Source organism: Myiozetetes cayanensis, unplaced genomic scaffold (assembly GCF_022539395.1).
Source record: "Myiozetetes cayanensis isolate MyiCay16 unplaced genomic scaffold, myiCay2020 scf1, whole genome shotgun sequence".
Lineage (NCBI taxonomy): Eukaryota > Metazoa > Chordata > Aves > Passeriformes > Tyrannidae > Myiozetetes > Myiozetetes cayanensis.
In genome coordinates, this window is record NW_026086604.1 from 133,196,711 (window position 1) to 133,209,611 (window position 12,901).

Consider the following 12,901-nt stretch of genomic DNA (forward strand, 5'->3'; position numbering starts at 1 on the left):
CACTAAACAAGAACAAAAACAGATGACAAGAAAAGAACAGAGGCTATTCAGGACATGCTCTTGAGGGCCCAGTACAGCAAAAGAGAGCTTATCCTGACAATCCTAACTGCAGCTGGCATCTGGGACATGGTAGTTACCTAATGCTGGACAAAGAATTGTAACTGTTCGGTCATGCCTTGGGACAAAATGGAAAAACTCTGCACAGAGTTTTTCACACAGCCAGAACTGTAGGGCTGACAGCTACCGCTCTGTCCCTTACTCCTTGGTGGAGTTGTGTGATCTGTAGAAGACAGAGAGAGGCAGGTATGATACCAATAATGTTCAGGAAAAAAAAAAAAAAAGATCTGAATGGAATTTGAGGACAATATAAAATGAAGTATCTTAAGTGAACTGTTCAATGATCTTATGCTAATTCAGAAGGAATGTGCTTGGAAAAATTAGGAAAACAAGGGTCATGGGTTCACAAAATCACAGAATACTCTGAGTTGGAAGAGATCCACAAGGATCATCAAGTCCAACTCATAAGTGAATGGCCCCTATGGGAATTAAACCCACAACTCTGGCATTACTAGCACTGTGCTCTAACCAATGGGGCTAATCTCAGGGTCATTAGACTTCACCCAGATTGGAAATCTAAGAAGTCTGAGATGATGGAGACTATGTTCCACTTTCAATTATCTGTAGAATCTTTAGACAAGCCTCCCCTAAAGTGCCATCAGGTTATTTCAGTAAAAGATCAAAGAAAAACTGATTTTGAGAATATTAAACTGATTTTTTGAGAATATTAAATTTCTCAAATGAACTGAAGTTGAAGGTGCAGAAAAAGAAAGTGATCCATTTCCTTTTAGAGGAAAGTTTCAGCCCAGAATTTGAGGATGACTGTCTCTCATTATGGCTACATGTACATCTAAGCCTGTCAGTCACTTGCTCATTTCTATGAGCTTTACATACCCAGACGTTCTCACAATTCAAACTTTGGTTCATCTTTGCATTCATCTTAGAAATGGTGCCACGTCACAACATTCCATTAACTGACATGGGATTTCCATAAATATCAATATTAAAAGAGTAAGAGAAAGAAGATGAAGAAGCAGGAGGAAAGAGAACAAAGTCCTGATGTCTTCCTACCACAGGGCAGGCCCTGAAGAAACTAAGAGAAGAGAAAAAAGGAAAAGGAGGAGGTAGAAGATTGGCTCACTTACCTCTGAAATCTCAACACCATTGCAAACCACTATTTAAAGGTCTGCAGAAAATAGAGGAAAGATAAAGGAGGGATAAGGTAGAACTCAAGAGGGAAGAATATAGCAGAAAAAAAAGAAAAGGGGCAGAACAGCACTGGTTATGTTTGTTCTAAGACTAGCTAGCAGGTTAGATAATCGAAAAAGAAACAGAAATGCACCATACCTTTTCTTTGTCACTGGCTTCTCGAGCCACAGTAGAGCCCTGAAACAGAAAAAATGGATCTAAAAATGTGCATATGTCAGAAACTAATTTGAAAATGTTACGATAACAGGTCAAAAAGTGGATGAACTGTATCCTTCTGAATTGAGAGTTGTTTTAAAGAAAGGTGATACAGTAGGTAGAATGCCCAGGACTGCTGAACTGCTGCAATCACTTGAAGAAGATGTATCATGAGAGAAGAAAGATGGATTAAATCCTAAATGCTCTACATCTATTGTCCTCCTTATTCCTGGAGCTTCTTCCTCATCTCATCCTCATTTTGAATCTGTGATCTTGGAAGTTCAGTTTGATTGGCAGACTTCCCATCTTTCTGTGCCAATTAAGCCATATGGTTATGGAATAGCCTATTCTACATAACTGTTTAGACATATAAAATACACATTTGAAAAGGATGTCACACAATATAAACATAAAAAATATTTAACAGATCATAAAGTACAAAAAAGAACCATGCATCCTCACAGCAACATGGAGTAAAAAGAAGAGATGAGACCAACTGAGGATTTGCAAGATGTACAGTGCCTGCCAAAGACATTTTGGGTATGTTTTTTTAATCTATTTTTTATCTTAAAACCAGTAGGCAATATGGTGCTTCCTGAATAAGCTGGAGATGACAAAAAATGACCATATATATTTCCTTAAAAATTTCTTGGAGCAGGACCACACTTTTAAGTACCCAGCATTTGTTTACCACATAATAGCACTGCAAGAAATAGTAACTACAAACATGACAACTGGATATCGAAAGAATTAGTTTGTTGAAAGGTGGGCATTGTGTAAAGAAGTGCTGGAGTAGAGTCCTACTACCTTAAAGAATGTAAGGATTCTCAATCACATCCATGTTTTTCTGTTTTTTTAGGTTTTTTTGTTTGTTTGTTTTTTTAAAGAAACATAAAAAACATACGAAAGATGGAGAGAAAAGATATATGGGACAGTATCTCTTAGTTATTATGTGCGGTCCAGCAAGTAGGGATTTCATTGCATTATACTGTTAACTGATAATAAAGCCTGGCAAGTGCCTGACATTTTAATTTACTGATGAGACACCTTTTATATTGTATTCTGTGCTCCAACAGACTATTAGGTCAGAAAAAAAGATCAGCTGAAAACTAAACTGAAGAGGGAAAAAAAAAAAAAGATTCACAGTAGTAAAAACTAGGGAGAACGCCAAATGACAAATTTGGCAAAAAATGACATTGAAGTCATTTTGACAAAACGCCTCTGTGGCCAGGAAAATACCTTTGAAATCTTATGCTGATCAGTGGTCTTTTTTTCTGAGTACCTACAGAGGTAGAGAATCATGCTACAAGTGACTTCTAAGCTGGTATCAAAAATGCTAATATACAAAAAAGGACCCTGAATTTACAACTGCAGATGCTGTAGCAAATAATATAAACAAAAAGTGATTTATAATATATGCAGTGTCACTATAAATCTGCTCAGAGAAGGAGTTTGTTTTGAAGAATGATATGATATTGATGTTAAATTTGAATTGTATGAGAAGTTTAAGCAATGCTTACAGCTGGACAAACTGAATAGAGTACAGAAGTAAACAACAGCAAGAGCTGCTGACACCAATATGAAGAATGTTCTGTATATAAGTACTGTTTCATTTTTAATATATCTGGACATTATGATGCTCTCAAACACACACGGTTCTTGCAAATTAAAAAAACCCAAACAACTTTTCCTTGTAACAACTGCTGCCAGTAATACTAAATATCAAAAAGTAAATTGTTGACAATCCAGAAATCAGTTCTTAAAAGTCAAGTTCAGTCAACTACCTAATGAACTGACAGTAGGAAGGGACAGTGCAGCACATCACAGTACAATTCTCTTAATATATAAATATAAATGAACACTTTAAAACAAGCTTGCAGATGCACTTAGTTGTTCAGCACATAGAATTAAATGTATTAGAAAGAAGTAGGTTTCTAAGGGGATACTTTAGAGAGGAAATTAAAATACAATCCCTTGGGCAGAAAGACAGACGACATTTTGGGCATTCATTGTAATCCCTGTATATTAACTATTGGCAAAATTACAGTGAGCAGAGAAAGCTTCTGAAAAAAAAAACCCAAAACAGATCTTATAATAAAGACAACAGATATTTTGGTTTTTTTATAAGAACCTTCTGCTTTTCAGTTGAATTATTTTTAAAATATTGAATAAACTGTGAAGCTTTTGTAATAGCAATGTATTTTGTGAGTAGCATTTATTGGTTTAAATTATCATATTTAGTTGTTTTATAAAAGCCCTCTGCAGGATTAACTGTGGCTTTCCATAATGTTGAAAAAAACCTATAAGAAGCAGAATTACTGTTGTACTAGTGTGAAGTGTTTTACCTTTAACCATTAATAACATTTGACAAACATACCTGGTTAAATTGCTGCATTTAAAAATGCACAAAACAAATAAATCTGTACAATTTCTATAAAACCATAATTCAGTTTTGCTAAACCTATGTGTAGAACTAAACCACTTAATGCTGACTCTTACACAACATGATTTAAATATAATTAAAATTTTGAGCAATATTCAAGCATCAGAATAATCTAACATTTATGGTAAGGATTTTCATCTACTTCATCAGTTATTTCAACAGCAATTATTTCTCACCTTTAAATCATATTTTCTATAAACAGATAAACGATGGCTGAAGACATTTCTTGTAACAACCATATATACTTCAACTCCATCAACAGTAAGTCGGTACATGCCCAAAAACTGGGGAAGAAGTGTATTCCCATGACACTCCACAATAAACTGCAGAATAAAAATAAAAAACAGAAATGATGGTTGACACACATTACATAAATAAGTATTTATATCACTTTAGATATAAAATTCCCAGAAATAACACATTTATTTGCTGAATATATATATTTGTGTGGAGACAAACTTTCAATAAAATCATGTGAAAACAAACCCCTTCATCAGGAGGTTACCCTGCTTTCAGGCCAGTGTTCAAAAATTAAAATCTTGAACTGCTTAACTTATAACTCTTGCCTTCTCCTAGGAAGGACAGATTCCATTTGACAGACCTTTCAACTGTTTTGGTCCAAAAAGCCCACCTAAGCAGATAACGTTTTGGTACTGATGTTGAATACCACACTGCTATAATTGATACTCTGTTGTCCCAGATTGCATTTAATCTGTATATTCCTCTATCCTCAGTATTTGTTTATTATAATGAACATTTACGGTGCTGTCACCAGCAAGGGGTATTATTTATCATCACCAACTTGCTGCTAGTTCCTATGTGGTAGCAGCCTTTCAGGGTCAATAGAGCTGAGCAGTGAAGTGCAAGTTCCCTGCATTTTTTTATTTATGAATCATTATATTTCCTTAAGGTCATCATATTACATTACAAATGGGCTATTAACCTCAAAAAAATTTGCCACCTGTACCTGCAACCTGTCTTAAAACTAATTGTTCTATTGGAAAGACCACTGGAGGAAGCAGAAAAAGCAGAGACGCATTGAAGACTGAAGGGAAGTATTGAAGAATGAATTTTTATTCCCAGAATAAAAATGCCCATACTGTATTAATCCTAAAACCCTACTCAAACATATCCTTTTTTTTTTTGGAACCAAGGAAACATTAAACCACAATGATGCAAAGCAGAAAAGGACTCACCAGCTTTCCTCTTTCTGTTAGTACCAAGTCTCAAACAGAGGAACTTGGACAAAATTTAAAAGTTCAAGCCCCAGACAAGAAACATGAAATCTACCCAAAGTCGGCTTTTAAAGCAGAACAGCTTTTAAATATTCATTGAATACTGAAGCTGCTCTTTCTTTTGTGCTGAAGTGACCTGGTTATTAGAAATACAGACTTTAGAAGAATTTAGAACAAGTTAATAATAATAATAATCCATTTGAATTATTTAACAAATGTAGGTAGTATTCAGTAACAAAGGACGTAACAAAGCTCTTGGAATCCTGGAGATTTTGCAATGTTGGGTTCCTCTGCTAACTTTAAAGAATTTCTCTCACTAACTTTCTATTGGAATCTGCATGTACCACAGACAGGCTTTCCTTTTTAATTGGCAAAATAAAACCAGAAGGATTTAAGAGTCCTGAAAACAATCCTGTCCGCCAAGAAACAATGGAATGAACAACAAGGACAGAAATTGTTGACTGTGAATTGAACCCAATTTTGAATGACAACTCTTGATACATGAGCCCTGTTGAATCTTGCTGGCCCAGTTTGGGCTGTAATGCTCCTTTCTGCCTGCCCCAAAAAGCTCTACTGGAGGTTCAAGCCCGGAAGCAGAGAACACGTAGTCATGATGCAGCTGTGACACTTTACAGCAAAGTGTTTTTAAGCTCAAACTGCCTAGGAATGGGCGAAACACGAAGGTCCTGCAGAGGCTCAGTGAATACAAATCAGAATCCTAGGAAGGAAATATGACTCTATGCCCCAAAATGCCAACGAAAAGTTTGGCAGTAAAAGGCCACAAGAGCAATGTCTGTTGTGAGCAGTGCACAGAGATACAATCAGTTTGCACCTGAGAAAATTTCTGTTTAACAGATACAGAATTTTTAAGCTGGAGTTCTCAAATTGGAGAATTTTTAGTCATAGGGCTGTTACCAACATCATAATGCAGTTATAACACATCACAGGATACATGGCTCATTTGGACCATCAGTCATTCCTCTCAGAGATCCAATCATAAAGTGAAATGAGAACTATTAATGCTGAGGTTACAGAAAATCTGTTTAAAGTACTAATCTCTTTTAGTCAAACCACACTGATTATTTTGTTATAAACATCAAGTACTTGGCATATATCCTAAAGGTTACTAACTTTTCTAAAGCTTTACAGAGACTTCTACTCTAAGATGATTACATTCTGCAAGGATGATAAAAATTAATCTACGTTTCAACAAGAGTTTAATGTCACAGAATTTCAGGCTACTCAATTCTTTATGGATTCAGCCATTCCTAACCATATGGTTTTTAACTACAGACTTTGAATACTTTAAATAAATAACTATTATTTAAATAATAATTTTCCAGATGGGGATCTGAGATGCAGAACCTTTATCTGAAATCATACAGAGAGTTTGTGCCATGTGAAGGAATGTCAGCTAGGTACCTTGACTAATAACCCCCTGCCCTTCCTCTCAAATGTGAATGCAAGAATATTGACACTTAAACTCTCTCTTCAGCCCTAGCTATTGCTAACTCTCCCATTTTAACCTTTCTGATCCTGAGTGTAAAATCTGTAAAATGGCAATGTCATTAACATAACATGAGCTACGTACCCACTGTAATATCAGAAACCAAATTCTTTTGTTAGCAGTATACAACCCCCTCCTAAACTGTTCTTTACTCTGTAACAAGAACGAAAAGGCCATTAATGAGAATTGCTAAAGTCCTATTTGTAAGTGAGGGTTTCCCATTTGCTGATGCTGTTATTTCATTTTAATACTGTGCAAACAAAGCCACTGAAAGGGCAGTGTTACTCGCACGCAATACAGGACATGAGGAGCTCTTCTATCTCTTCACCTGATTAAAAGGGATGTGGCCACGTTCTTGCAGACTTCTAAGACACCCTCTCAAAGCACACCATGTACTGCACAGTTGTTTCCCACTTGCTGCTGACTGCAGACACTCATGCCATTGTAATCTAAAGAAAAGCCTCTAAAATTATTTCAGTGTTTCCTAGGACAGCATTTCTTATCCTGATGGGGAGGCAAAGGAAAGAGGGAACAATGCCACTTGCTTTCAGCATCTACAAGGTTGGTCTAGAACTTCCTACCTTTGAAACTATCAATCCCCCATATCTGCATCACAGAGGAGGCAAAACGTGTCATCTGTTTGGGTGGGAGTCCAGCAGGACTTGCACTGGTGACTGTGGTTGGCAGATTTTCAATTTTTCCATCTTGATATAAAGGAAGTAGCAATTTAGTCACCTCAAGGTGCTTTTTAGGAATGATTTCCTGAAGTTTCCCACTCACAGCTGGAAAAAAAGTGAGCCTAGAAAATAAGCCAGTACATGCTTAACAGGACTGCTAAACTTCAGTCAAAGAAAAGACCTTCACTCCTTTTTAACGTTTTCTAAAAAGAACATTAAAACAATTCTACCAGCAGATTTGCTAAATAAAACTGTACTACTTAGCTAATACATTTGCAAGTCCTTATGTGCAGCAACAAAATCCATCTTTTTTAAAACTAGTGTTGTCATAAACACCCTATCATTTTATTGTTATTTCAGACAATTTTAGTTTTTGTGCACAGCACGAGGACACTATCACCATTAACAAGGTAAAGTAACATCAACATATTGACATTCTATCAGCTGTGCAGCACAGTTTCAAATAAGTAATTTTCTGAGCTCTCTGGAAACTCATGCTTAAAGCTGAAAATTGGTAAGAAATTCTTCCTACGTTCTCATTAATTTTTGTATAAATACAGCTTCAAGATTCCTTAATAAGAACAGAACCTTTTCTGTCTCATTAGCTTCTTGCTTCCCCACGGCAATGCTAGTAAGGTATCAGGATGACTAAAAGATAGCACAGTGTACACCATTTACTGGCAAAGAAGTTACACTACTTTTGGCTCTTTTTGGAAAAACACTGGGTAAAATTCCTGTTTCTGCAATTTCTCCTTCTCCACTTGCAGATAGTCTGTGGAATGACTTGACATCAGTGATAACTAAATCCTGAATTTTATCTATCTCCATTCTATGTGAAAATTCAACATTCCTATTTCTCACAGCTAGCCCTATTTTGCAAACATTAATTTAGCAATACACACCATGCTCATTCTCCATTACCCCTTTATATATTATTTTCACAATTTTCTACAGCACACAACAGAAAGTTAAAGATTTTCAAGTCATGTAAAGCTGTTTTCTTCTAGTAAGCCATGTAAGAAAGTAATTTCATTTAAAGAACTATGCAATAAACATACAGGTTTTCATATACAAGCCCTATGATTCACACAGGGCCTAACACTTCATGTTGTTTTAGACTTGGGCCAGTGTGACTTTTACTTTTAAGTGCAGCTTAATCTCAGTATTACCACCACCTGTGATTATCTAGGCTACAGATCTCCTACCAGGAACATTATACTTGGTATGGCTACAATCCAGTCACTGTGTGGACTGATCTCTTCTGAAAAGTGCTGTGCACAGCAGCAATAGCTTACATACAGAAAATACAATAAATACACAGAAAACACCTGATGGTGAAATCCAGGCCTCAATAGAGCCAATATAGCCAAGTCAATTCTAACATTTTGTGTAGTTAGATATTTACCTATGAAATTGCACATCTTCCAGTGAAGACTTTTGATGATGTGTTTTCTGGTTTTAGTTCCGGTCTATGTGGTCCCTTTGCATATCACCCTTATGCAGTTCCATTTAACCACCACACCAATGAGTTTCCAATTACCTCTCCTATAGGAAGAGTTAGCCCACTGGATGCAGGTGAAATGCAGACTGTTTGGATGAGAATGCATATATTCTCATCTCTATTTTTTCTGCTTCTCCTGTTTTTTTCAGATCAAAACTGCTTTGCAGGTCAGTTATCTCAGCACAGGGCAGAGGCTGGGTTCTGTGCTGCCTCTTGATTCTCACAAGGAACTGGCTGAAAGGCTTTGTTCAACTACGTTTCTTTGCAAGCCTCCAAGAAATCATCACCTCTTACTACATTAGGACATACAGAAAGTCAGGGTCACCATTACATGGCACACATCCTTCTTCGTGCATGGTTGTGCTCAAACAGTATTACAGTATAGGGCCTTGCTTTGCCTTTTTACCTACCCTTTCCCTTCTTTTTGTGATCCGTATGGATGTGGGGGTTGGGAGGAAGCAAGCTGCTGATAACCTGTGCAGGTAATAACATGGAGGGAGGATGACACAAAGGTAAACGTACCTCTGTTTTTAGCAACCTGCCAGCTTGACATCAGCACACCTCAGTGCAAATTCCTAGGCACCCAGTCCCCACTTTCTTTTCTGGGATATTCTCCAGCCTATGTTGTCACCAATTCTGTGACTAGGTTGGTTTTAGCCTACAGTAATGTTTTTCTATCTATTTATGATTTTAGTTTTTCTCCTACCTTCCACACAACATCCTTGTGCTATTCCTTGATTCCCACATAGCCCTGAACCCTGAAGATAATCTTGGTGCAATTTCCCCCTTTTTCACCTTACTGCCTAGTTTTTCCCCCCTTTCATTTGTTTTCCTGTTTCTTTCATACTTTTTTCCTCTCCAGCAGCTAAGGTCTTATATTTTTCTGCTTTTGTTTTCTCTTTTATGCTGTTAATTCCCTTTTTTGCTCATTCTGTTCTTTCCTTTCTTACCATCTCCATCACTCCACTGTTTGCTGCCTCCAGTAAATGTGCAGTCCCTCTCCTTTACCATTATTCACTATTTCTGCTGGTTGCCAGGGAGACAAACAGGCAGTGCAATAGGTGTCAGTCCTGCATACAATTACCTGTGTAGGGAAGAGAACTGTGCAGTCAACAGGGACAACTGCCAATAGAAAACCTAAAGGGTGCCTGCACTCACGAGCAGCTTTATTCTGGAAGGTTTGTACACTTGTATTGGGTTTGTGTGGCCAGGCTTTGGTAGTGGGGGGGGCTACAGGGGTGGCTTCTGTGAGAAGCTGCCAGAAGCTTCCCCCATGTCCAGCAGAGCCAATGCCAAGCCACTCAGGAATGACAGTAACACCTCTGTGATAACATAGTGAAGAAGGAAAAATAAAAGTTATTGGATAGATGAAAACTACAGCCAGAGAAGAGCAGAATGAGAATATGTGAACAACTCTGCAGAAACCAAGGTCAGTGGAGAAAGAAAGGGAGGAGGCACTCCAGGCTCAAGAGCTGAGGTTCCCCTGCAGCCCATGGTGCAGCTCATGGTGAGGCAGCTGTGCCCCTGCAGGCCATGGAGCACCACAGGGGTGCAGAGACCACCCTGGAGCAGGTGGATGCCACGCTGTGGGAGGCCCCAGCTGGAGCAGGGTCCTGGCAGCGTCCTGCAGCCCCATGGAGCAGGGTCTCCTGGTAGGACTTGTGGCCCTGTGAGGGACCCACAGTGGAGCAGCCTGTGCCTGAAGGACTGCACCCTATAGAAGAGTGACCCACAGTGCAGCAGTTCATGGAGAACTGTTGCCCATGGGATAGACTCATGCTGGAGAAGTTCATGGAGAACTGTCTCCCATGGGAGGACCCCACAGGGAGCAGAGGAAGGACTCCTCTCTCTGAGCAGCAGCAGAAACAACCTGTGCTGAACTGACCATAATCCCCATTCCACATCTGCCTGCACTGCCAGGGGGGAGGAGGTAGAACCTGGAAGGAGGGAGGGGTGAAAGAAGGTGTTTTTAAGATTTTACTTCTCATTCTCCTGCTCTGATTCTGTTATTAATAAATTTAATTAATATCCCTACTTCAAGCCTGTGATGGTAATCACTGAGTGATCTCTCCTGGTCCTCATCTCAACTCATGAACCCTTAGTTGTATTTCTTCTCCTCTGTCCAGTTGCAGAGGGGAGTCAGAGAGTGGTTTTAGTGGGTACCTGGTATCCAGGTTCCCCTTTGTTCCCCTTGTTCCTCTGCTTTGAGATGACTTCTCAATTTCTTTTCTTTACTAGTTACTTGGATGTCAGCACTGAGGAATAATAAATCCCTTTTGAAGTCCATTTTAATGAAAAAAGAGAAAAAAGGTGTTGAAAAGGAGTTGGTTTATCTGAGACACTCAAATTGCATTCATTTATTTTAAAAAATTTTTATCCAGCCCATCATCTGTTCTCAAAGAGCACAGGACTCTACTTTTACACCAATTTAGATTTAAAGTAAGTTTATAAGTCACTGGAAAGGGCAGCGTGCATTGATTCTGACATTTCAGGTACTATAACATCTGCCTTCAGAATTTTACTCAACTGTTACTGACTTCTGCCCTTGAAAAGAATATTTGTAGTTTAGAAAACATCTCTGTATATAGTAATATCTACAATAGTACATTCCGTATTTTATATAAATTAAACTTTTTGTAAAGGACAATATACCCAAAAGAAATATATAAACATAGCTTGAATATATGCTGAAATAAAAAGTTTTCCTTTAGGAGGAGGCAGGGTACTACCCAACTTTAAACAGAGGGTGAAATCCCAGCAATGCACTTATCACAGATGACTTTGCTGAACTCTCCCTTAGCAATGACAAAGGGAGCAGTAGGTTTAACTCCCTTTTTCTGGTCCATGCTCTTGCAGTCAGGAGTCTAAGTTTAAAACAAAACTGCACTAGATTTGGAGGTATTTCCAATGAATATTTGATTTTGGTCTCAAATACTATTTAACATAAACATGCTTGATTAACATTCACAGTTTTAAATGGTCCAACTACATCTGTGAGCCCATACAGCAACAGCTTTTCTCATATACAGAAGTCTAACCCATTTGAGTATATCAATACTTCTCCTGCATTGGATAAGTAAATGATGTTCAGCTGAGCCACAGCTAAGTAAGACTAATAACTGATAATACACCAATAATACAAGCAATAATACAAACCCACTGCAAATTATAGTTAAAATGTGACTAAAAGCAGTATTTCACACTATGTATCAGAAAATATTAATGTATACAGAAACTGGCCAGCATAGAGATTCACAGAAGAACCTAACATTTTATACATATATTTGTATTTACCATAACACTTCTGTAACCTAGTTGGTTCACGCTCTAGGCCATTTTGTCTTTCAAATGCAGATAGAAGGCTGACCAATGTAGGATGGCCTTTACAGACTAGTCATAAAAAACTAGATGCTTTGCAACTTTAGACATGGAAAAAGGCATTATCTCCCCTGTTTGCCTAGTGGTTTGGTTTTGAATTCTTTTAACTCTGGGAAAGAAAATAACGATCTCTAGTGTTTCTACTCAGTACTAAAAGTGTCATACTCATCTGATGAGTTGACAGAAAGCATCAGTGTTTAGACTGAAGTGTTCACCATCTGTCTGAGGTTGTGGGCCTGACTGCCACTAAAAAACAAGGCATCACATCAGACAGGGTAAATGAATGAATGCCACTCATAATTTTGGATTGTAAGTATAATTCACAATTGTCAGGACTATTATTTACAATTCAACAGTTTTTATTTGGAATTGATATACATACTTATATGATGATTCTATAGTAACTTCTCCTGACATGCCTTCAAGCCCAGTTCACTTTTAGCTATTAACACATTACTAGCATGTAGCCCTAGGCTTGGAATTTGATCTTTGATCAGATTATCTTTGACGATTTAAGAATACCAATCTAGATTTGGGATTTTTAAACTTACAAGTGTCTACAGGCTATGAACTATTCCTGCTTCTTCTGTAAACACCTGAGTATACAGACTGCATAACTATAACCTCAGTTCCTCACAGCTCCAAAGAATGGCTAGGCTATTGCACCTTCAGACAGATGGAGACAGGAAGGCCTGAAAG

The 12,901-nt window shown here is 37.8% G+C and overlaps 1 protein-coding gene across 3 annotated transcripts in view; it reads right to left on the reverse strand.

Moving 5' to 3' along the window:
* Window positions 1–12,901, reverse strand: part of PIP4K2A (phosphatidylinositol-5-phosphate 4-kinase type 2 alpha) — a 105,227-nt gene that overhangs the window by 17,253 nt on the left and 75,073 nt on the right. For 2 of the 3 annotated variants that reach the window (XM_050325737.1, XM_050325754.1), the window contains exons 5-6: window positions 4,081–4,227; window positions 1,405–1,443 (exon numbers count right to left, since the gene is read on the reverse strand). In XM_050325737.1, the coding sequence (XP_050181694.1) occupies window positions 1,405–1,443; window positions 4,081–4,227 (186 nt within the window). The remainder of the gene's footprint in view (window positions 1–1,404; window positions 1,444–4,080; window positions 4,228–12,901) is intronic. The other variant, XM_050325745.1, reaches the window with a different exon arrangement.